Genomic DNA, 24,975 nt, shown 5'->3' on the forward strand with positions numbered 1-24,975 from the left:
CAACAGTAAAATATGGTGGTGGTAGTGTGATGGTCTGGGGTTGTTTTGCTGCTTCAGGACCTGGAAGGCTTGCTGTGATAGATGGAACCATGAATTCTACTGTCTACCAAAAATCCTGAAGGAGAATGTCCGCCATCTGTTCGTCAACTCAAGCTGAAGCGATCTTGGGTGCTGCAACAGGACAATGACCCAAAACACACCAGCAAATCCACCTCTGAATGGCTGAAGAAAAACAAAATGAAGACTTTGGAGTGGCCTAGTCAAAGTCCTGACCTGAATCAATTGAGATGCTATGGCATGACCTTAAAAGGTGGTTCATGCTAGAAAACCCTCAAATAAAGCTGAATTACAACAATTCTGCAAAGATGAGTGGGCCAAAATTCCTCCAGAGCTGTAAAAGACTCATTGCAAGTTATACAAACGCTTGATTGCAGTTATTGCTGCTAAGGGTGGCCCAACCAGTTATTAGGTTCAGGGGCAATTACTTTTTCACACAGGGCCATGTAGGTTTGGATTTTTTCTCCTAAATAATAAAACCATCATTTAAAAACTGCATTTTGTGTTTACTTGTGTTATATTTGACTAATGGTTAAATGTGTTTGATGATCAGAAACATTTTGTGTGACAAACATGCAAAAGAATAAGAAATCAGGAAGGGGCAAATAGTTTTTCACACCACTGTATATATATATGTATATATATATATATATATATATATATATATATATATATATAATGCCAGCAACACTCATATCAATGACAAAACAATTACATTAACAATCATGTTACGTTATTTTTAAAATTTTTCCTTTTCTTTTTCATAACTTCTTTTACACACTACTTCTCCGCTGTGAAGCGGTTATTCTGCTATATATATATATATATATATATATATATATATATATATATATATATATATATATATATAAGATAACTCCTGTATCCACAATAAATGCCTTTATTGAATAGACAAACCAGGGGTGAGCAAGTTCCTTTCTACTGCAGCCACAGCTGCGACACACATAAAAACATCAATAATAACTCATAAACTTGCAATATTATTTAGGAAAATCACAACATTTTACTCACTAAAAATTCAGATTATTTGTAAACAAAATCCATCCTCCTCTCTTTCCTCAAAAACAGTTCAATTACTCTGTTGTACGGATCATCCGTGCGCTTCAGTTCCATCAAAAAGTCCCTTTCTATTGCCATCGAAGCTAATGCTGAAAGTCGAACCTGCCCTGTTGTATTTCTGTCATAAGTTTTAATTCACTTTAGGGCTGAAAATGTCAGCTCGACAGAAGCATTGTACACGGGAATGGTCACCGCCAAATATACCTATGTGAACAGCTGCCCCATGCTCTCATTCAGATTATTCTGATGAAGGAAGTCAAAGAGATCAGTGGGAGATTTTCCTGCAAAATCATTCATGGCATACATTACAGTCAGTTCAGTTTTTTGCCGAGACAGATCAAAAACCGTTCCGTGGCTGTAGTGTTAAACTGGAAAAGGCTGCATGCGTAAAATTTTTCTTGTATTCCCGAAACTTATGGGGCTCGAGGAGCGTGACAAACATCAGGTTTTCGTGGTGTTGAAATCTGGTCTGTGTCTGGCAAATAATATTGTCCAGAATCCTGCCATGGAACGCTCGGAGCGCTTGCGGTGCGTTCAGTGGCCTCGTAGAGTTCCTCATATTGGCTTCTATTCAGTCAATGGGTCTGAATACAGTGACGTTGCCGTACGCTTGCTATAGGGCCCTATTGACACCAACTCAAAATCTGATTGGTTGAAGCAACAGGTTAATCGACATTTATTCTGTGTTAGAGTGCCTGCACAACGGATTGTGAAGGCCTCTCTGCCTGGCAACAAATGATGGCTGAAATGTAATTGGTTAAATGCTTTAATATGAAAATACATGGCTGGAAGCAGCACAACCATCGGAAAAGCTATGAAAGGAAGCGGACAGGTTATTTGGAATTATTTAATAATTATATTTTGTCCATGAATACTTAACATCAGTTAGTGATTCAGATATTTTTACTTATGAATATGCTAAGCACAGTCCTTGACCCGCAGATATTTACCTTATATGGGCAGGCACTCAATTAAGTGGGAGGCATGATGATGCGAGATGCAACTCCTCTTCCCACGGCCATCGAGCTGGAGTCTATTACAGTATATGGATGAAAATAGGTTCCAGTTATGACCATTACACGTAGAATTTTGAAATGAAACCTGCCCAACTTTTGTAAGTAAGCTGTAAGGAAGGAGCCTGCCGAATTTCAGCCTTCTACTTATACGGGAAGTTGGAGAATTAGTGATGAGTGTGTGAGTGAGTCAGTCAGTCAGTCTATCAGTCCGTCAGTGAGGGCTTTGCCTTTTATTAGTATAGATTACTATTTCAAGTACTAGTATTTACTAAGGTAAATTTAAAACTGGTCTATAATTAAGCATATTTGGGTGTAGCTCTGATTTTTTTTATTTTTTTTTATTATTTGACAACTGTCACTTTTATTCCAGTGTATAAAGATTTTCTGATAAAGTTAAGAATGTGTGGTTCCAGAACAATGATTTTGCTATTGAGTAGTTTTTTTTTAGAACAGGTAGTAGGTTTCATTTAAAAAACGATCATTTCTAGTTTATGAGAACATCTGCTTCATTAAACTTTGTGCTTTCGTTAATTTTATTTTTATTCATGCTGCTGTATTCATGGTGATTTATGTACAAAGTATAATTACATTAGCCTATTAAGTTTGAATTACTCAAAGTATTCACTGATTTTTATGTCGACTCACTGACTGACTGACTGACTGACTGACTGACTGACTGACTGACTCACTCACTCACTCACTCACTCACTGACTCATCACTAATTCTCCAACTTCCCGTGCAGGTAGAAGGCTAAAATTTGGCAGGCTCATTCCTTACAGCTTACTTACAAAAGTTAAGCAGGTTTCATTTCGAAATTCCACACGTAATGGTCATAACGGTCGACAACGTCCGCCATGTTGAACTTTCTTATTTATGGCCCCATCTTCACGAAATTTGGTAGGCGGCTTCCCTGCGCTAACCAAAACCGATGTGCGTACTTATTTTGGTGGCATGATGCCACTATCGGCCGCCATATTGAACTTTCCAATGTCACTAATTCTCCAATTTCCCATGTAGGTAGAAGACTAAAATTTGGCAGGCTCATTCCTTACAGCTTACTTACAAAAGTTAAGCAGGTTTCATTTTGAAATTCTACGCATAACGGTCATAACAGTTGACAACGTCTGCCATGTTGAACTTTATTTATGGCCCCATCTTCACGAAATTTGGTAGGTGGCTTCCCTGCGTTAACCGAAACCAATGTACGTACTTATTTCAGTGATATGACGCCACTGTTGGCCGCCATATTGAACTTTCCAATGGTCTTTGTTACTTATGGGCCCATCTTTAAGAAATTTGTTATGCGGGTTCCCAACGCTAACTGAATCTTACTTACTTACATATATACGTCCATAGTCTGCAGCTCGGTCACCGTTTGAGGCAGCGTTGGGTTCCCCATCCCAACGCCTCCCACGTTGTTGGCTGCTTGCCTATATAAGGCCGTCCGTTGCTCCGGTCTCTTCATTCCCTTCCTTGCTTCGCAATGGGATTCACGTCTCCCTGCTGATAACTACAGCCTTTTTATTTAATCCACGGCTTCTCCGCTGTTTTATTGTTCGTTTATTACGATTATAGTTATTGTGTAGGTATTTTAGACTTACTTTACATTGTTCAGGTACCCATTTCTTTTATTGTTCCAACTGTACCCCCATTAACATGTCTATCGAGGTGATCACCATCAATCAAAGAACTGTCACTTACCGAGTGGTTTCCATGCCTGGAGATGGCACCTGCCTTTTCCATTCTCTTTGTTACATATTGCCCGGCCATATCAGGCTCACTCTTGATATCTGGAGGAACATTATGTCTTATGTATTGAATGACTGGGACAGGTTCAAGGTGTGGACTGATGACGGTTGAGGAGATAATTATACTACACAGGAGCACTATAAGAGTGAAATGCTTAAGCTCTTCACCTATGGTTCTGCATGTGAGTTGATGGCTGCCGCTGAATTGTTCGGTTGTCGCTTTCAAGTGTACCGAAATGGCCAAATATTTTACACCTTTCGACAACCGCCAATGCCTCTTAGATTCACAGATGACAATTTCAGTAGTGGACACTTTGATGTTTATGAATGTTTAAACTCTCAAAAGCTGGATGCAAAGTTATCGATGAAACCAGTTGTATGCTTATAATGCTTGACAGATGCCGAATGTCACTTCAACACAAGTCCTGAAAATACTGTCGTAATTGAAACAAACCATGAAACTCAAACGGATTTTGACCAGCAGCAATCCAAGCTGTGAGATTTGAGACAAGATTGCTTTTCACATGGCCAACTGTACGTTGCATGCTCAAGAGTAAGCTCAGCGCACAGCTTGGTCATATTACAACCGGAGGGCTGAACTCAAAATGTGGTATAGAAAGAGATCCTTAACAAATAATTATTGGTATATTTTCCCTCAGTTTAAAAAGGTTTAATTTTCTTCTTAATAAAAATTTTAAGGCAGTACTTTGCCGCTGCGAAGCGCGGGTATTTTGCTAGTATCTAATATAAGCCCAAGAACAGGTATGAAATCACCTAAATCTTTATAAGTGATACTGTATGTGTTGTCTTGCATAAACTTATTAAAAGGCCACCTCCTCTGTCAGTGTTTGTTGATTTTAATTTAAAGATAAAACCATTAGACGTTGCCTCAGTTTAAAAAACAGTGTCATGTTTTCTCAGCCAGGTTTCAGTAAGAAGACTGACATCATAATTTATAGTTAATACTGTATAATGCTATTAACCAAAACATCTTTATTTTACACTGAGTTAACATTTAGGAAACAGCATTCCAAACTACTAAATTTTTTTAGACTGATATTATATTTTTATTTTAATATTAATCTACTTCTGATAGTTATTGGCTGACTATTAGTTGACTTGGATTTTGTAACCTAGTTCAATTTTAGCAATATCCTAATACTACCACAGTAAAAACGTTGCTCATTTAGTAGGTACCAGGTAACTGGTTTTATCCACATGTCTTCTCAGAATTTGATTTAAAGCCCGAAATTTAATTCTGATTTTCAGTTTCTGTAATACATATTTACGTTTAAAATAAATAAAAAGATTGCCTAAGACAGAACAAAATGTTTGCAAACATTTCTTATCTTAATAAGAATAATATTTACAGGACTTAAAAAAAATTCCATAATAAATCTGTGCACACATTTCTCACTAGGTGGTGCTAATGTATTAGTAGTTACTTAATAACTTTTTTCCTAACAATTAAATTTGTTCTATCCAGAGTATCACAGGATTCATAATACAAAAGGTACAATTGCTTACTACAGAAATAGATAGACCAAAGATGAGCAGAAACTTTCCAACAGTGAAAGCTGTTTAGTAGTCTTTTTTGAGTTATTATTGTTAACAGAATTTAAAGTCCGATTTTATGGAATTTTATAACCATTTATTAAGTACAACATGTTTTGAATTTTGAGCTTTGCTTTCTTGCCTTTCTAAGTCTTCAAAAGTTTTGGAATTATTTGGAAAAGCTTGTCATTTCACTTTTCACCATTAAAAACAATTTGTGACCATAAGTAAACACCATGGGCCTATATTATAGATCACCTTAGGGGAAAATTTGCAATGAAAAGATGCAATATAAAATACAAATTATTGGTTTGTTTATTTGTGTCTCCTACTTTTATTTAGCTATTCGTGTTATACACCGTTTTATAAAAAAAAATGCAAGCATCCTTGTGACACAGTTGAATAAATGTTCTCCTGCTAATCCTGGCAATGCACTGCATATTTAACTTTGTTACTAAGAAACATCACAATGCATGTAAGCTGACAATGACAAGTCAAAGAGAGGTAATTAAAAAATGACAAACTATGTGGGCTTGGGTTCTTGTTATTATCAAGATTGACTCTCAGGAGGTTATTGAGGTCAGTGGAGATATTAACAAAATCATGTTAGAATTTCCACAGAAATGTTTCTGGTTAGCCTGTACAGTATTTATTTGTAGACAACAGAAATTGCAACAATGATGTTTCTAAGGTACCCATGACCAAGACCTATCATACAGATAAATTCTGAGGTCACATTATCAAAATGGCAACCAACTAGCAGCATGTAGCTATATAAAAAAAAAAAAAGCAATACATCTCAGAACAAAACTTGACACTACACGTAAGAGGCATAAAGGATCTTGTGAAAATTAACTTCATGTACTCAAAGATAGAGCAAATCCAGTAGTACTAGTTTCTAGTTAATCCAAATAAATTTTTGGCATTTTAGTATGGTATGTACTGTAAACAGTATAATAACATTTTGTAACATTTTTGACAGTCTCAGTAACACTAAAGAAAAACATAGACAATAACAATACAGGCTATTTAGAGTGGTGTGAACCTAATTTAATCATTTCAGGAATTCAGCCTTGGGAGTGGCTAATGTAAATATATAAATGTAAAATGTAGCTCTTCAAGTGTTTTTTTTTTTTAATAGTTGTTCTAGAGCATAAGGAGTGTTTTCATCAGAGCCGACTTCAGCCCACAGCTAGGGATGCTGAAAACAAGGAGCCAGAACCTACTCTTTTTGTGGATCATACTCCAACTCCAACCAGTGTAGAGGTGAGTTGAGTATATCTTTTAATTGAGTCATGGTGTTATGAGACGATCTTCAGAAACAGTGTCAATTTAGGATTGACCTGAACAGCCCACTTTTCCTGGTCTGTTATTGAATATGTAAAGAACTTATGATAGTTCTGAGGTTTTTGCAGAAAATAAACGTAATGCTTTTTATTAAATGGTCATTGTGCTTTTAATATGCAGGGTTAGGTTTAGGGTTATGGTTTGATGTGTGGTTTCCAGTGCCCATTAACACTTATAGTATTTTTAAGCTCATGTTTGCTTAAAGATACCAATCTGCAAATACTTCAGATGTTAATTTCTTAATATTTTTTCTCTTTATTTCAGTTTAACAAACAAATATAGATTGGCGTAATAAATAATTACACAATAAATTATAAAATTATATAAAGATGTAAATATTAAGAGATTTATTATTCTACTGTAGTTAGGATATTTGTACACTGTATATTGCATACTACAGATTCAGATTATAGTAGCAAATAAAAGCGTACATGAGATAAAGCACTTTGAAAGATGTGGTTGTGAATCTGAGAAGTTTGTCAGTCTTCTAATAGAAAATTTTGAACACATCATGATTTTTCTATTGATAACATTTTGTACTAATTAGTTGCTCCCAAAATTGTGGTAAAGTTTGAATATTTGAGCTTTATAAAATGACAAACATGCTAGCATTAGGAAAAATAACAGTCTTACCTCATTTTTATGCTGATTTGACATCTTTTATGGTGCAAGAAAAATATACTTTTTTAAGTAATGATGCTTGTAGGACAGAGTGTAACCTGCATATTAAACATATCCTGGTAACAAAGACTTAAAAACATGAAATCAGTACATAAATGCACATAATTTGGAAACATTTAAAAAGATTTACTGCAAAAAAATGTCAAGGAAAACTTAAAAAAAAAAGTTAAATGAAAATTGTGAACTCTGAAATGTAAAATAAATTTATGCTATGAAAACATCTTTAAATTTAATAAAAGTATAATACACATACAAGTTTAAAAGTTCATTGTCATATTGGAACTGTACTTTCATTTATTCTTTCCACAGTTGATTTTCAGCCCTTCTTCTGTATTGTAGTTATTTCCCTGATGACCCAGGGGTACTTTTTCATTTAGGGATCAAAACATAATACAGGCAGTCCCTGGGCTATGTGCAAGATAGGGACTGTAGGTTTGTTCTTAAATTGAATCTGTATGTAAGCCGGAACAGGCACATTATTTTAATAAATGCTATTGTTGACCGACTGTAACAAAGTGCTCTGCCAATGAATGGTGGCGTTTCATCTCTCTCTGACCTTTTTATTATTTCTACTTTATTTTTCATGGTGATGGTTTTTCTCTTCTTTACTGTATCACCAGCACTTGCATCAGAGTTGTGTTTCAGAGACATTGTTGAAGGGTGAAGACAAAAGGTTAAGTTGAGCTCTTCTGCACAGCACTGTACACATTATTACAGCAGGAAGGCACCCCTCGTCAGCACGTCTGGTGTACTGACGAGACACAACTTCCTGCTATGTACGTAACAGTACAAGCAGGCTTGCTATTGAGAATGAATAGGGGCAGCGAGGGGCGGTTCACCACCCGCCCACCACACAGTCACCTCCACTTGCATGCAGTATGCTGCCTGCAGTGTCCGCCCACCGAAAGCAAACAGGGTGTGGCCAAAGGCGAGTAGTGAATCGCTCACCACGGCCCCCATTCAACAGGCAGCCATACGAGGCACACAACAATGCTGCCCCCCCACCACCCCATTCACCCTCAATGGCCTCCATTCAACCACAACCGGGTCACCACTTGCAGCATCACCAGCCGCCCACCGAGAATGAACAGGACAGCCTTTCGAGGGACACTTTAAAGCTGTGAAATGCCTCCCTCTGCCCCATCAAGCCTCCGTCCTGCACATGAGTACTTGCTGCGCACCCAGCCACCCACTGAGAATGAATGGGGTGTGGCCCCCCCACCCCATTCATCAACCGGAGCTGCCCGAGGGACATGAGCAGCGAAATTGCCCCCGTCTAGCCACCACTTGCAGCGTCCCCAGGCCGGAGATGACGGAACGGCAGTTACTGAGGAGCCTGCATTGCGTCCCCTGGACAGATGAAGGAGCAGCTGCGGCCCCGTTCGTAAATCATATGTCGGATGTCCGTAACACAACCCAACCAAATGGAAAAAAAAGAAACAGGCAAGTACAATACAGTATATGTTCCAAGTTCAATTCCTGAAACTCTGCATTCAGTCCTCACTCAAGTTAGAAAACTACACAATGAGAACACTCTACAAAAAATGGTTCTTCATATAGGAAAAGCAACTAAGAATATAAAAAGGTTCAACAACAGCACATTCCTAGCATACTTATTTTACAGTTACATTAATATGTTCTTATCAAATACTGAAATAGTTTTGAATGAGTACTCATAAAGAAAGTTTATTTGTTTTCAACTTTGTATAATATGGAACATCACTTTCCTATTCAGTTATAGAATATAGTACGTCTTCATGCAAGCAGTGTAGTACAGGATATTACAACACACTTCTCCCATCCGACCTTACTCCAAATATTGTTGACAGTAAGAGGGTTACACAGAACTCAAGTAAGTTAAACTGCTAAAAATGGAGCAGGTGAAGAAACATTATCATCAGTAAGCAAAATCCAGGAAGGTCACAAATCACAATTGTTGTGAAAAATATTAATTTAACACAGACTGCAAATTGAAAGTTTTACTGGGAGCAAATAGCGAAAGCCAAACCCTTTTTGAGTTGTTACTTGCAGATACCATTTTATTATTGCTGTTATAACTGTATTTGAATTTCAAATTAATTGATTACCTTACTCTCCATTTTCATATAACAATTCTAATTTTCGCTTGGATCATTTTCATTGCAGAACCTTTATTTCACCTTCCATTTATACAGTTGAAAATTCCAAAATATTTTTAAGGGCAAATTAAAAATATACTACACAGGAGCTTTTGCAATCATTTGTATTAACTTTGTTTAATGTGTGCCGTGTATACATAAAATCTACACACCCCTGCCAAAATCACAGTTTGTGTAATAAAAAATGAAACCAAGATAAATCCTGTCAGAAAGTATTCCACTTTTATTATAAAACTGCAAAAATACAAAGAAGGTGAAGCAAATCAAATACTGTTTAGAGAAAAAGGAAAAAAATCATACAAAAACCTGGTTGCATTAGTGTGTACACCCTTTAATAATCAAGGATGTGGCTGTGTTCAGAATCAACCAATCACAATAAGTCTCATCACATATAGTAGTTAGTATACACCTAACTAGATCAATGTTCTTGAATGGTCCAGGCAGAGTCCAGACCGTAATCTAATTGAAAAGCAGTTGGGTGACCTGAAGAGAGCTGTGCACATGAGAAGCCCCTGTAATATGACAGATCTTGACATTTTTTGCAAGGAGGAGTTTTCAAAAGTCCAGGGGCCTCATGTATAACGCCATGCGTAGAACTAACACTATAACATGGCATAAGCACAAAAGCGGGAATGTGCATGCGCACAGAAAAATCCAGATGCACAAATCTGTGCGTTCACCAACTTCCACGTTCTTCCGCTACATAAATCCCGATCAGCGTGAAAAGTAACGCACGTACACGCACCTGCCGTCCCGCCCCAACTCCTCCCAGAATTATGCAAGGCAATGGCAAAAGCAAGAGGGAAAACGGAAGAATTTCAGCGAATACCAAGTGGGGGCAATGAAAAACGTACTATTTGTTGGTTTTAACAGTGGTATAAACAACAAAAGGAAGTTGATCGAGTGACATAGCGTGTCGGAGAAACTCAAAATCTCACGTTCACAAAGTCGCATAGTGCCTGAAATAAAAAAGAAGTTGTCAGATATCAAAGTCGCCGTGAAAAGGGGAGTCGTAGCCCACCGTCTGAGTGTCATATGAAAGCTTATTAGGGTACAGAGAAAAAAGAAGGCACACAGTGGGGAAGAAGCATGAAATGTCAACTTTAATCTCTAAATTTCCACTTTAATCACATAGTTTATTTTGTCATTAAAGTAGAACATCATGAACTTAATCTTGAAATCGTTTAATTTACTAGTTTCTCAATCCCATCGTAACTAAAGTAGCACATTAAATGCTTTGTTTTGTATTTGATCTTCTATGTGCTCTATATGTATGAATTACTACGTGCTTCCAGGCTTTCTCTTCCTCCGACAGGACACAGAATCCATTACATTCATGATATTACAGCTCTCTGAATAATTAAAATACTGAGATGTATATGTGATATCATTTTCATGATGATAGGAGTTAAAGCATGTTATTAAACATGGGAACACGGTGGTGCAGTGATTGTTAATGTCTCACGTAAGATGCTTGCTGTGCAGTGTGCTACCTTCAATGAAATACTTTATTGTAGCAGTATTGTCTCTTTCAAACGTACTAACCTCCAATTCCTGTCCTTACTTTTCTTTATCCAAATACCCAATCGCCACACAATCAGCTCTGTAATAGAAGTTAAGTTAATAGAAGTTAAGTAAGCTTAGAACGCTGATTCTTCAAAACTTTTAAGGAACATTGAAATATCTTCGTAGTACATGTTTAATTATTCTATCCATCTGTCCTTCCAGTGTCGCGTCAGTACCAGCAAGAATACAGCGCGAGGCAGGAATAATCCGTGAACGGAGCGCCAATGGCTTGCTAGCAATGCGGCACCGTGTAGTTAAAGTTAAAGTTTTACCTGTATAATATAATAAACATATTTTGATGCATCTCATCTTAAAATGATATTGTCATCATATGTGAATAAGTGCTTTATAAAGCGGCTCAGGTTGTGCAATATTATAGCTGTAGTGCAAGGAGCACTTGATGGACTGATTGAGTGCGTTTAGAGTTCTTGGGATGAAACTGTTTCTGAACTATGAGGTCAGCACAGGAAAAGCTCTGAAGTGTTTGTCATATGAGAACAGTTTAATAGACAGCATGGCTGAGGCAGCGTGTGCTAGATGCTGTATACCGATAATTCTCTTTCTGATCAGCTGCTGTACAGCTGTGATTCACACTCAGATACAGTGAAATAAATACTCTGTGTGGTGCGGTGAGTAATATGGAAAAAGATGATCCGAGGTGCAGTGAGAGTAACAACGCTAAAGCAGTTATGGTATTTGGAATAGTTTGACCATTCTGTGGACCATTATATTGTTACAGGTTAATTACAATCAGATGCATTCAATTAATACACTGAAATTAACCGCATATTGTTTATTTATAAAGCCGTGTCAGGGATGTGGATCTAAAAAAGAAAGGATAACCACACAGGAACAGCAGCACTGCTTTGACGCTGGGTGCAGCCAGTCTGCAAAACCGAGCAGAGAACTTGCGTATGACAGGGTATGAGCTACCATGGAAATGTGCGTGGCTTTATGCCAAGTTTAGGTTTTATACATCGCGATTTGAACGTGGAAATATTCTTACGTAACATTTTTGTGCGTATGCACCATTTATGCATGATGCCCCAGATGTTCCAAAATTATAGACTCTTATCCAAAAAGACTGAGTGCTGTAATAAAAAAGGTGCTTCAACTAAGGATTAGTTTAGGGGGTGAGCACACTAATGCAGCCAGATTTTCTATATGATTTGTTTTCCGTTTTCACTAAAGAGTTTCTGATCTTTGTATAGATTGCAGTTTTGCAATAAAGGTGGAATAAGTTCTGACAGGATTTATCTTGATTTCATTTTTTATTGCACAAAATCTGTTATTTTGGCAGGGATGTGCAGACATTTTATATCCACTGTACATTGTCTTTCATATCGTTTTTAAATTAAGAAAATACAGTTCAAATGCCACATCAAGTCTTAGTACTAATTATACTGGCTTTAAGTGCTGGGGCAGTTTTCAGAGTTACCATTTGTGATATCACAAATAATTTCTTGTGCTGAGATATATGGATCTGATGGGGCCAGATGTAATAGAGAAAACATGTCTGGAGACAGCTTTTTAAAAAGTTTGTAGTAAATGGTGGCAATATCGATAAGGCTTCTTTCTAAAATGTCCGCCTTCATTTCCTGCAGTTCATACAATTTAAACCACCAGGGTTTCAGGGAAAGAGAAAAACTACATTGAACAAAAGACTTGATGCTGTGAGTAAATATCCATCCATCCATTATCCAACCCGCTATATCCTAACTACAGGGTCATGGGGGTTTGCTGGAGCCAATCCCAGCTAAGACAGGGCGCAAGGCAGGAACAAATCCCCGGCGCACATGCACACACCAAGCACACACTAGGGACAATTTAGAATCGGCAATTCACCTAACCTGCATGTCTTTGGACTGTGGGAGGAAACTGGAGTACCCAGAGGAAACCCACGTAGACACGGGAAGCGAACCCTGGTCTCCTAACTGCGAGGCAGCAGCGCTACCACTGTGCCACCGTGTCGCCCTTGAGTAAATATAAAGCTAAAATTGCTGTTATCAATTCAGGAGCTCAGTATCACAAAGAAACTGAAGCGTAATGATTAATTTGTACATTGCAATGTGTGCTGAGAGACAGACACATACACAATGACACAACCACTGCAGCTACTTGACCCCCCACATTTGAGAAGTGCTTCTGTTGTTTAGACTATTGCATCACCATATGGCATTACAACAGCAAATAGAGTTTAGGTAAGCATTATGGACTAAGTGTGTACTACTTGTTAAAATGCTACTGCTATATTCTGGCGTGGCGTTTACATTTCGAATTAGACAGTAATGTTACCTTACCTTAGTAATTTGTTTAGATGCGCAGTCAAAAGGTAGGTGCTGTTCTTTTATTGGTGTCATTAGGCACATTTGCCTGTTCAAGGGCCTCATGCATAATGCTGTGCGTAGAATTCGCACTATAACATGACGTAAGCACAAAAGCCGAAATGTGCTTACGCACAGAAAAATCCAGATGCAGGAATCTCTGCGTACTCCAACTTCCACTATGCAAATCAATATAAATCACCCTTAATCTCAGCCTTCTATGAAAAGACAATGGGAAAAGCACGGGGGAAAACTAAGAATTTCAGCGAATACCAAGTGGAGGCAAAGGAAAAACATACTATTTGTTTATTTAAACCGTGGTATAATCAACAAAAGGAAGTCGATCGAGTGACATAACGTGTTGAAGAAACTTGAAAGCTCACGTTCACAAAGTTGCACAGTGGCAGAAATAAAAAAGAAGTTGTCAAATATCAAAGTCGGCGTGAAAAGGCGAGTCATAGCCCACTGTCTGAGTGTCATATGAAAGCTTATTAGGGTACATAGAAAAAAAAGGCACACAGTGGGGAAAAAGCACGAAATGTCAACTTCAGTCTCGAAATTTCCACTTTAATCATGTTATTTATTTTGTCATTAAAGTAGAACATCATAAACTTCATCTTAAAATCGTTTAATTAACCAGTTTCTCAAATCACATTGTAATTAAAGTAGCATGTTAAATGCTTTGTTTTGTATGTGATCTTCTTTGTGCTCTATGTGTGTGAATCACTACTTGCTTCTTAAACTGTCTCTCTTCCTCCGACAGGACACAGAATCCATTACATTCGTGATATTACAGCTCTCTAAATAACTAAAATACTGAGATGTATACGTGACATAATTTTCATGATGATGGGAGTTAAAAGCACGTTATTAAACATGGGTTTCACGGCGCAGTGATTGTGGGCGACCTTCGATGAAATTATTTATTGCAGCAGTACTCATGGGTGGCTCTAGGCTTGTGGCGGCCCTGGGCAGAGAAAGAATCGGTGGCCCCTTCGCCCGCCAATGTCAATATGGTATCTTATGCACGGTGGATGGCTACGTCCGTTGCGGACACTACATAGCCGCTTCGTGTTCAAGACACAAGCGTTTAACCTTTGTCGAAATTTGCCGCTGCGTTTTTAGCTGTGTCGTTATTTTCTCTTTCTGTTTTATATTCAATATATATTGGCATCGCCGCCCCTGCAGTCCTTGCTTTTCTTTCTCCAAGTAACCGATCGCCACACAATCAGCTGCTTAATGTTTAGCTTAAAGCGCCAATTCTTCAAAACGTTTAAGGAACATTGAAATATCTTCATAGTACATGTTTAATTATTCTATACTTCACGCCAGTCCCAGTGAAGAATATAGATTATTTAAATGAACATATTTTGCTGCACTTCATCTTAAAAATGATATTGTCATCATATGTAAATACACACTTTATAAAGTGGCTCAGGTTGTGTAATATTATAACTGTAGTGCAAGTTTACAGTGGGGTGATTGTACTTATAAGTACAAACAGTTCTATAAGGAGCAATTGATTGAGTGCGTTTAAAGTTATTGGGATGAAACTGTTTCTGAACCATTAGGTCCATACAGGAAAGGCTTTGAAACATTTTGCCGTGGCTGAGACAGCGTGTGCTTGATACTGCATACTGAAAATTCTCTTTCCAATCAGCTGCTGCTGTGATTCCCCACTCAGATACAGTGATATAAATACTCAGAGTGGTGCAGTGAGAGTAATATGGAAAAAGATGATCTGCTGTGGCAACTCCTAACGGGAGCAGCTGAAAGAAGAAGAAGGTGCAGTGAGAGTAACAACGCTAAATCAGTTATGGTATTTGGAATACTATGGCTACTCCCTGGACCATTATATTGTTACAAGTTAATTACAATCAGATGCATTACACTAATAAACAATATGCGGTTAGTTTCAGTGTATTTATAAAGCCGCGTCATATAAAATAAATAAAGAGTAACCACACAGAAACAGTAACACTGCTTTGACGCTGGGTGCCGCCAGTCTGCAAAACCGAGCGGAGAACTTGCGTACGACAAGGTATGAGGTACCGTGGAAAAGTGCGTGGCTTTACACCAAGTGTAGGTTTTATACATCGCGATTTGAATGTGGAAACATTCTTACGCAACATTTCTATGCGTATGCACCGTTTATGCATGAGGCCCCAGGTGTTCTGAGTACTAAAAACTGTATCTCCCGTGGCTCTTTGTATCTTGCAGTTCATATTTTCATGAATATAGATGCCATTTCTTCCAACCTTACATCAATTCCAGCACTATTATTGTAACCGTACAACAGAGAGCACACACAGCACCTGTGACAACTTATTGGTCACGTTCACTACTAGTCCATTGATGTCTTATAATGCTCATTTATAATCTGATGATATAATCTGATAATTTTATGAAAGGTTTCTCCTTTGTAACAGGTTATGTTGATTTCGATTGGTAATCGGTAAATGGACAATCGCAAAAAATGATAGTTTTAGCCCATGCTTTTGTAAGTTTTGTGGTAATTTAGTTGTTTTGCTTTTTTACACAACACATTATATTAGTTGAGCCACCACACGTCCTTTTTTTTTCTTATGCTTGAACGTTCCTGCAGTGTAAACAATGAGTAGCGAGTGGAAGCTTGTTTTATCAGTGAATGAGAGGTGATTAGTATATTAGTCTTTACGTTAAATAAAGTGGAGTAATAAACTGAAAAAAAGAAATCATAGAAGTTGACTTGTGCAACTAGACAAACAGCAGGAACAGCTATTTTATTTTGTCCTTTAAATTAAAACGGACACCATTTGAGTTTGGTCAGTATGCTTGTTTAAAATGTAGCAGCTTGCACTTTTAATTAGAAAAAAAAGATGAAGATGAATTTCAAACTGCTACTTGGTAAACAATAGGCTTTTTTTTAGATTTGTACTGTGTTTATTATTTGTTGCTGTATGTCATACAGCAAAAGTTTTGGTAAGAAACAAGTACTACACAATTAAAATGGTAATCCATATTTATAATTAAACTCAAGAATTATGAATGTCTAGTTTATACACTGAAGAAAAAAACACCTGTATAAATATAGTAAATGTATATTTTAATAGTAAAAAGCTGTAGTGCAATCAATGATTTAAAATGATTAAACCATATAAGCACATGTATATTTAAAAAACGACTTTTTAATTAAGCCTTGTTTCAGATAGCTACATTACAGAAAACACTAAAAACAATGTGACAGCTTCTAATTATGACAAGAATGTTGTTTTCTTTTATACCATATGTATTTTGGATAAATATTTTTGTATTTATTTTATTAGAGTATCTATTGTAAGGAAATTTTATTTGTTTTATTATTTTATGGTAATGGAACAATAAACCGACAGAATTTCATTTTTTTAATAAAAAATGAACAGTTAATTAGCACCTGTGGCCTATAGTTTAATAATAAAAATGCACTTTAATATAGGACATAAAATGTCTATTTGTCTGCTTATGACGGAGATTAGTGTAAAAAGTTTTTTAAAGGAGTAAAGAAAAAAAAATCAGTTAACATAAAATTGGTGATCGGTATCAGCCTTAAAAAAACCTAATTGGAGCATCCCAAGTAGACAGTTCATTGTAATCAGAAGCATGCTTTTTGTTGGACCAGATTGACAAGTGTGCCATTACTCTTTGCAGCTCAAAATCACCGTCCCTACTTTGAGCACTGCCTTCATGAGGTGTTGTACTGGTTTAGAATTGTGACATCCTGTGAGCCCTCTAATTGTCCCCATCCAGTTTTAAGCAAATTTCACTTTTGGTTGTCTCCGAACATATACAGTATATTGTACATCTGGCTCAGCAAGACGGTCTAACACAAGATCACTGGTAAATAAAATTAGCTTTCTCAAACTCAGAATTTCTTTGCAATAAGAGCTGAGAGATTGTTGCACTTTACTTCTTACTAAAACCTTTTACTCTTGATTATTGCATATTCTGTGATTCAGATTGACTTGAACAAGGCCCTTACCCTGCAATCTCTGAGCGCTTTGAGTAGTGAGAAAAGCGCTATATAAATGCAAAGAATTATTAATGTGGATGGACAGAAACATAAGCTTCAGCAAGCACAGAGAAAGTTGTTTTATTTATATATCTGTGTCCAGCAAGGAATGATTAGCTACATGAATGTACCAGATTCATTCGTAGGAAATGCAGTTTGGAAAGGTAGGTCCACTTACAGTATTGACACTTTGCCACAACAGTGACAAAATAGTAGTAACAGCAGCAGTCAATCACACTAAACATACAATATAATAATATTAAACTTAGAATGTATTAACTAATCATTTGGTATGCAATTCAAGTAATGAATAAAAATGTCCCAGATTGTCTGTTTGCTCCAAACCCCTGCCACACACCTCTGTTCTCTTAACTTTGATGCACTCCTGGTGCTCCAGATGTTATCTTGTGCAGGTCCTGTGAGAGTGTGCTAAAGTTATGATGGTGGAAAATGATGGTAGGCCAAAATTCGAAAGTGAAATGGTTAAACAGGTTAGTGGATGTGGTGCTCAAAGCAGGGTTTCCTTAAGTTTTATCTTTTCCTAAATATTAGGTCCCAATTAAGAAAATTGCTGTGAGATTATTACACTGAATAACTAAGTTTAACCTTTTGTCACATGAATCAATATAGGTGAATCATACAGCAATTTTCGTGCTATATTCAAAAATCTAATCAGACTTTATTACTCAAGGATTTTAAGTAAGGCACAATGAGAATGTAGAATAAATGTGTATTTACACCATGTTTACATACTGGAATTGTCTCATCTAAAAGGTAGAAATGTATGATTTTCTGCTGTACTTGGTCTCAGGAGTATCCCTCTTAAAGGTTCAGCAGTAGTCAGCAAGCATACTGGGATTTCACTTGTATTAATATTATTTATTCCTTTCAGAAATGTCCTGGTGAAATCATTTGCTATGCTTGTCACTGACCGTCCTGAGATTTCCAGGGAATAACTCCAGATGAGAATCCAAGAAATTGTTTTTTAAAGATGTAAGCACATAGAGGTTTACACTTTGACATCTAATCACTGAGTTCATGGAGCAGACTATTTATTTTTAAACGTGTTACAACCTGCAAACTCTGACACAACAGACTTATTTTATGCCCTTCTATAAAGTTATAAAATGTTTAGTAAGAGCAATAAAAGCACTTTTATCCTGGATTTAACCCTGTCTGAATAAGGGTTTAGATGCTAAATATACAGTCTGAAAAACAAAACGTCAAAAACTATGGATGATGGAAACATTCTTGATATATTTGTGAAATCGACATGAAAAATTACATCTATAATACCCCTAAGTTGTTCTCTGGCAAAATCTTTGTTGACCAGTGTTATCATAATGACAGCACAGCTATAAATAGAAAAACAACAAATCACCATATAATAAAGTGGACTTGTTTGTGACCTTCAAAGTATCTCTATCTCTTGAATATTAATGAGAGAAAAATGGAAGCAAACATATTGGTAATAAAAGAATTATTATTAAAAACAGAGGTATATCATTGCCAATGTAAATGCCTAGTACTGTAAGCTTTACTAAAGCTGAAAGAAATAAATTGTTGGATGCATAGCGAGGGTGTGATAATTTTTTAAAAGAATAGAGTAAATAATCACTGAACTTCGCCACCTGACTTATGGCACCAGATATGGAATAAAGCAGTCAAAAAAAAAATCGATGCACTTTACTGTATTTACCTAAAACAAGTATAAGATAGAGAGAACAGTTGATTAGAAGTGTTAAATGCACTGTAAAATGAGACAACTATAGGATTCATGTCAAATACACTTATTTAAAAATATTGTTTTTAAATTAATAGTACTATTTTTTTCTTCACAAAAATATATGTATGAAAATTATTATATCATAGTTTTTAATGAAGTTGCAGAACACATTGGAATGAATCTTGACTACTTTTTTAAATTTCAGGTCACAGCTTTTCAGTCAGCCAGTCCAAATATTTCAACAGCCATTGAAAAGCATTGACTTTGGTATTTGTCCATGATTTCTGTGTTGATTTTGAAATGTGTTTAAGGCCATTGACATGTTGGAAAGATCATTTGTGACCAAGTTGAATCTTTTAAACAGAGACATCTGGATGTTTGAATGGAAAATATTGATTGATATATAGAATTTATGATGTCCTTGATCTCAACAAAGGTTTCAGAGTCACTGGCAGCAAAATGACCCCAAAATGTTAAGAATCCTCATTAGTCATGAGATAGTTTCCTTTGTATGCGACTCACTTTTGATATGAAAGTTGTTTATGGGAATCACAATTGTTTTTGGAATCAACCAATTATATCTTATTTGCTTTTCACTTAAATAGTGTTGGTTATAAGATCTTATTAAATGTTACACTCGTCTGTCATTTATTAATTAATCTCTGAAATCACTTTTTTATAACATACACTTCATCTTTTAGTTCCTCCATGGTATATTACCTTAAACACTTTGCAATTCAACTAGTTTTAGATTCAATTACCAAATTCTTGCCAACAGGAAAAGGGATAATTCTGGGTTGTGAGAGGGTGCATTAGCTAGAACATCAGTCACATACTTTGTGCACAAACCTTATAGACCTTGTCCCTTAAGAGTCTACAGCACCTGCTTAAGGTCACCCACTGGCATGTTGCTGGTGACATAAAAGTGTGAGTTATAAGTTAAATGATTATCATGCAGCAGAATATTTAGAGTTTATCTAGAAAACAATAATGCAAGCAGCATCTTTCTGTCAAAAGACATCATGATATCAAAATATTTTTCTTGCATTGACCTTTTGGAAATGAAAGGGTTTAGTGACTTACATCATGTTATTATCAGTTATAAGGCTATGGCCTTATGATTTCCTTTCATTATTGTGAGACTGCTGTGTTTTTTTTTCGTTAAAGCTCTGCTTGATCAGAGTTTATCCCTGAGTGCTCTACTGTGTAAATACCCTCTGTAAAATATAAAAATGACCTTATATAAAGAGGCTATAGTTGCCAATCAAAAATATTTAAGTATAATTACATTTAAATGATACAAAAGCCTGGGCCAGCATGTGGAATTGACAAACAAGGCAGTTACTTTGGGAAGAATTTTTGTAAGGTACACATTTTCATTCAATTATATTTTTAACATTATGAAATGATAAGACAAAAAAATATAAAGGTAAGTATGAACTGTAAGAATTCCAAACATTCCAAGTGTTTGATTTATATAACTGTCTTTAAAACTTGTAAGAAATACATTAATTTTAAAAGTTTCTAAAATCTCAAAACTGCAATTTGTAGTGCTCCCCAACATGGTAAGCGTCCGAGCATCAAAGTGGCACATGCTTATTACAAAGCTACATGTCAATAATGGATATTGATGCTGATTTTTTTACATGTCATGTTGTGTATATGTTGGTTGTGACTATGTAAAGTTTTGTTAATTTCTGGAATGCTATTAAGGTGTCAGTCATCAGTACAATGTCTGGTAAATGTTTCTTAAGTTTCCATTGTATATGTTTAATTAGAAAGGGAAGGTGTCTTTTAACATGCAGGAAAGAGTTCTGAAACTGCTAGGGTATATACAGAAGTATGCAAGATGAGCTAAATATCCAAGTTACGTTTCACATTCAATTTTGCCATCACAAAACTCAATAACAATATATATTTGGGTCAAACATATACATTTGTATTGTTTTTTAATGCCAGTCCTGTGTGTTTTATTGATTTTCATTTTGTCACTTTGTTCCCCAGAAATATTTATTTATCTATATATTTATTTATTCTTTTCCCCATTATTCCAAAGCTGTACTGTGTTATGAGAGTATTTTATTATGAACCCTGCATTGCAATGTGTATTGTATTGTGTGAAATGTGCCTTGCCTTAGTATTTTTAATATACTGGCCTTGCAATGAACACAGGAGTATGCTGTCATATAACTAGATGCTACCACTTTAAGAAAAAGTGCAGTTACCAGTCATGGTGAGACATGGTGTCAATTTGGAACAGTTGGTTTATTAAAAACCTTCTTGTAGCATCAAAGAAAACTACATCTCTGTCTTTAAATATTTACTTCTGAACAAAAGGGAGACCGTAGCTGCTTTATATCCTTTATAGATTATTCTAGAGTGCAGTTCAGCTTTGCGTTTCTTTTTGGCTATTCAACAGTCTTTATAGACTTTATGTTCCTTTAATCGGAAATTCAAATTATATTGGAATTGTTTACATATTTGTTTATTACTTTGGGTGTAAAGCCAGTTTAATTGACTTGTCCTTTATCAAGCAGTAAATTGGTATAAATGTTTAAAGTCCAGTGCCTTAGCCACTACCCTATGGTCTTATTTAGCTGCTACAAGCTCAAATGAAATCAGCTTGTAGTAATCACTAGTGCTGATCCTCAGTCCCATTTGCTGGTATTTTAAACTACACTTTTGACAAGAATACAATAAACATTTTCCCACTGTAGGAACGTTTTTCAGGAACCAGAGACCTTTGGAAAACTCAGGAACTTTTCTAGCATTCCCACAGCATGAACTTTGGCCAGTTGTAGTTCCTGGTACTTTTTTTAGCTCCTTCTCCAGGGTATGTACTTTTCATTCATCCTGGAAGTATCGTATGTGGTGCTTGGGTGATGAATTATGCTGACTGGTTGACCACAGGCACTGGTTTCATCTTACAAATCTGTTAGTAGTTTGGACTTCAGATTGTTTTCGGTGAAGATGTAGCGTTACACTTTGCTGTACACCACTCTTCATAGCTGTCTCCCTGTTGTGCAGTGCACCAAATTGAAGCAGTAACCTCCCCCGTGAAGTTGCAATTTCTTTGAAGCAATAAGTTGATGTAGTTCCCCGTGAACTCCTGATCGTGTCTGACTTCACACTACATTGCTTTTATTTTTCATGTATTTTGCATAAATGTTATAGTTCATGCTATGCAGTGGGAACACAACACATGAGGTGGCCAGGGACCACATGTGGCCCAGGGCCTACATCGTATGGGAACTCATTGGTCCCTGAAAACAAAGTTTCTGCAGTGAGAAAGCACCTCAAGAGAGCAACCCCACATTTATTTTCAAGGGTGGGTACTTTAGGCCTAGAGAAATCTTAATATGAAAACCGAAAAATATAGCAAAAAGGTTCAATGACATACTCGATATCCTGTGGGTGTGACTTCCATTCTATTTCAATTATTAAGGCTACATTTTATTTATTTAAATTATTAAATCACTGTCGTAACTAACTGGGACAACACTGCAGCATGGTTTGAAATATTGACTCACTATCGGAATCTACTGTAATATAAGACCACAAGGTAGGTAAGTATTCTGTGAAAGGCATAAACTAACACAAGATGAAATGCCAGTCCAACACAGGCACACTCACTGATTTAGGTGGGTCTAAGCAAAAGCTGCTGGTCAATGTATCTTGCTGTTTGAAATAAAAACATAATTCCTGTTTTGAAGCTGATACCCCAGATTACAGAAAAATAAAGAGACCATTGTATTTTTGGTTCAAATTTATACATTTTCTCCTTGAAAAAAAAAATTGTATCTCTTACTTACTCTTTATGATCAACTTTAAATGAATTTGCTGTTAAAGACTTTTAATCAAGTCGGTCCAGTCTAAAGTATTTTGCCTTATATTTATTTTGAAAGGTTTTAGTTAATTTGTTGCTATATTTTTTCCCTAAAGCCTGCAAACTTGCAAAACAGGTGCAGTGAGAGTGAAGTTGTGATCTGGTAGCGGGGAGCTCAACCTGAACGTTTCTACTTTTCATACTTTTAAATAGCTCAGATATAGGGTCAAAAACCAAACAGTTTCTGGGATTGTGCCAGTAATGCACAGGATCAGGACTAATTTGCTCTTAAGCAAACACTATATCCTCTGGAGCTCTGTATGTCTTTCCTTCCTGCTGTCTATGCATCCAGTCTGGGCTGTAAATAACTCGGACAAGGCTATAAATATAGCACCAAAGTTATGAAAGGGGGAGAGTTTTGAATAACTCCAAGAGAACAAACAGTGCTTGTATTTAAGGTTTCGGTTTCTTGGCTTTTAATTTCCTTCTGTGAATCATTTCCCATTTTGTTTTCTTCTGTTTTTTTTTTTTTACATACTGTAACAGTTCATACCATGTTTGGGAAATGTCACTGAATGTGCAAGCTGTTCCTTTCCTAATGCTGCATTTCAGCCGCATTAAATCTGGCGGAATTCATATTTCTGTCAAAAAATTAAATATGCAATTTTATAGAAAAATTATTACTGAAACCTTTCTATTGTAATATCAAAATCTTTAAAGGGATACAAATTGCAAAGTGCGTACCTTATTTATCTTAATATATGAAAGTATTTTTGTGTCAGCCATGCTGTATAACCATTCATTCACATGTCACACATTGTTCTCAGGAGACGTGAATTATTTTGTATAAAGAGGCCTACATCTACCACCCATTGTAACACATCAATATGTACACCTCTCTAATTCCAGTTAGAAACCCATTTTTTACCTACATAACAGTCTGAATTCTTCATGTTGGGAACATTTTATGGGGAATTTGGTCCTTGGTGACTCAGTAGCATCTCTCACATCCTGCTGATTTTTTGGCCACAGGATTATGTTACGATCCTCTTGTTCCATCTGAAAGGTACTTTGTTAGACTGAGATCTGAAAATTATGCAGGCCATTTGAGTAAATTGAATTTTTTGTCAGAGTCGGCTTGAGATTATGCTTGCTTGATGATATGCTATTGGAAGTATCCATTTGAAAGAGAGAAGACAGTGGCCATAAAAGGATGATAATGGTCATCGACAATTCTTAGGTATGCAGTGGCATTCAGGTGACTCCCAAATTGTATTTAATAACCTAATGTGTGCCATAAAACACACACCATGATAGTAACACTAACCACAAATAATATTGGCACAAGGCAGGGTAGATCAATGGTTTCATGGTCTTTACAACAAAATTCTGCCCTACCATTTGCACATGACCATAGAAATCAAGATTACTTAGACCAGGCAACATTTTCCAATCTTCCGTCATCCTGTTTTGGTTATCTCATGCCCATTGTAGTTGTGTCTCCCTGTTCTTTGCTGACAGGAGCACGACATGTGTCATGTTTTTCACCTGCTGAAACCCATTTTATTCAAGGTCTGTATACCACTATTAATGGCTGTTAATTAAGTATTTGTGGCTTTTCTTAAGCTTTGCTTAAAAGACTCTGCCCATTCTTATATCTATATATCTCTCGTTAAAAAGGTATTTTCACTAACACAATTGTTGCTTACTGAATTTTTTTTCTTTATCATGTCATGCTAAATAAACTCTAGGGACTGTAGTGTCTTTAAATTTACTGGAGTTTAGATCTTAGATCACTTGTCTTTTCACACTGTAATATTTGGTGGAACAATAGCTAAAACTCTTGACAATGTCTGAATAGACAGATACTATATGTACACTGAG

At 36.3% G+C, this 24,975-nt stretch overlaps 1 protein-coding gene across 4 annotated transcripts in view; it reads left to right on the plus strand.

Moving 5' to 3' along the window:
• Positions 1 to 24,975, plus strand: part of zfyve27 (zinc finger, FYVE domain containing 27) — a 156,859-nt gene that overhangs the window by 48,479 nt on the left and 83,405 nt on the right. For all 4 annotated transcript variants that reach the window (XM_039774425.1, XM_039774445.1, XM_039774434.1 and 1 more), the window contains exon 7: positions 6,598 to 6,722. In XM_039774425.1, the coding sequence (XP_039630359.1) occupies positions 6,598 to 6,722 (125 nt within the window). The remainder of the gene's footprint in view (positions 1 to 6,597; positions 6,723 to 24,975) is intronic.

This window comes from Polypterus senegalus, chromosome 1 (genome assembly GCF_016835505.1).
Source record: "Polypterus senegalus isolate Bchr_013 chromosome 1, ASM1683550v1, whole genome shotgun sequence".
Taxonomy (NCBI): domain Eukaryota; kingdom Metazoa; phylum Chordata; class Cladistia; order Polypteriformes; family Polypteridae; genus Polypterus; species Polypterus senegalus.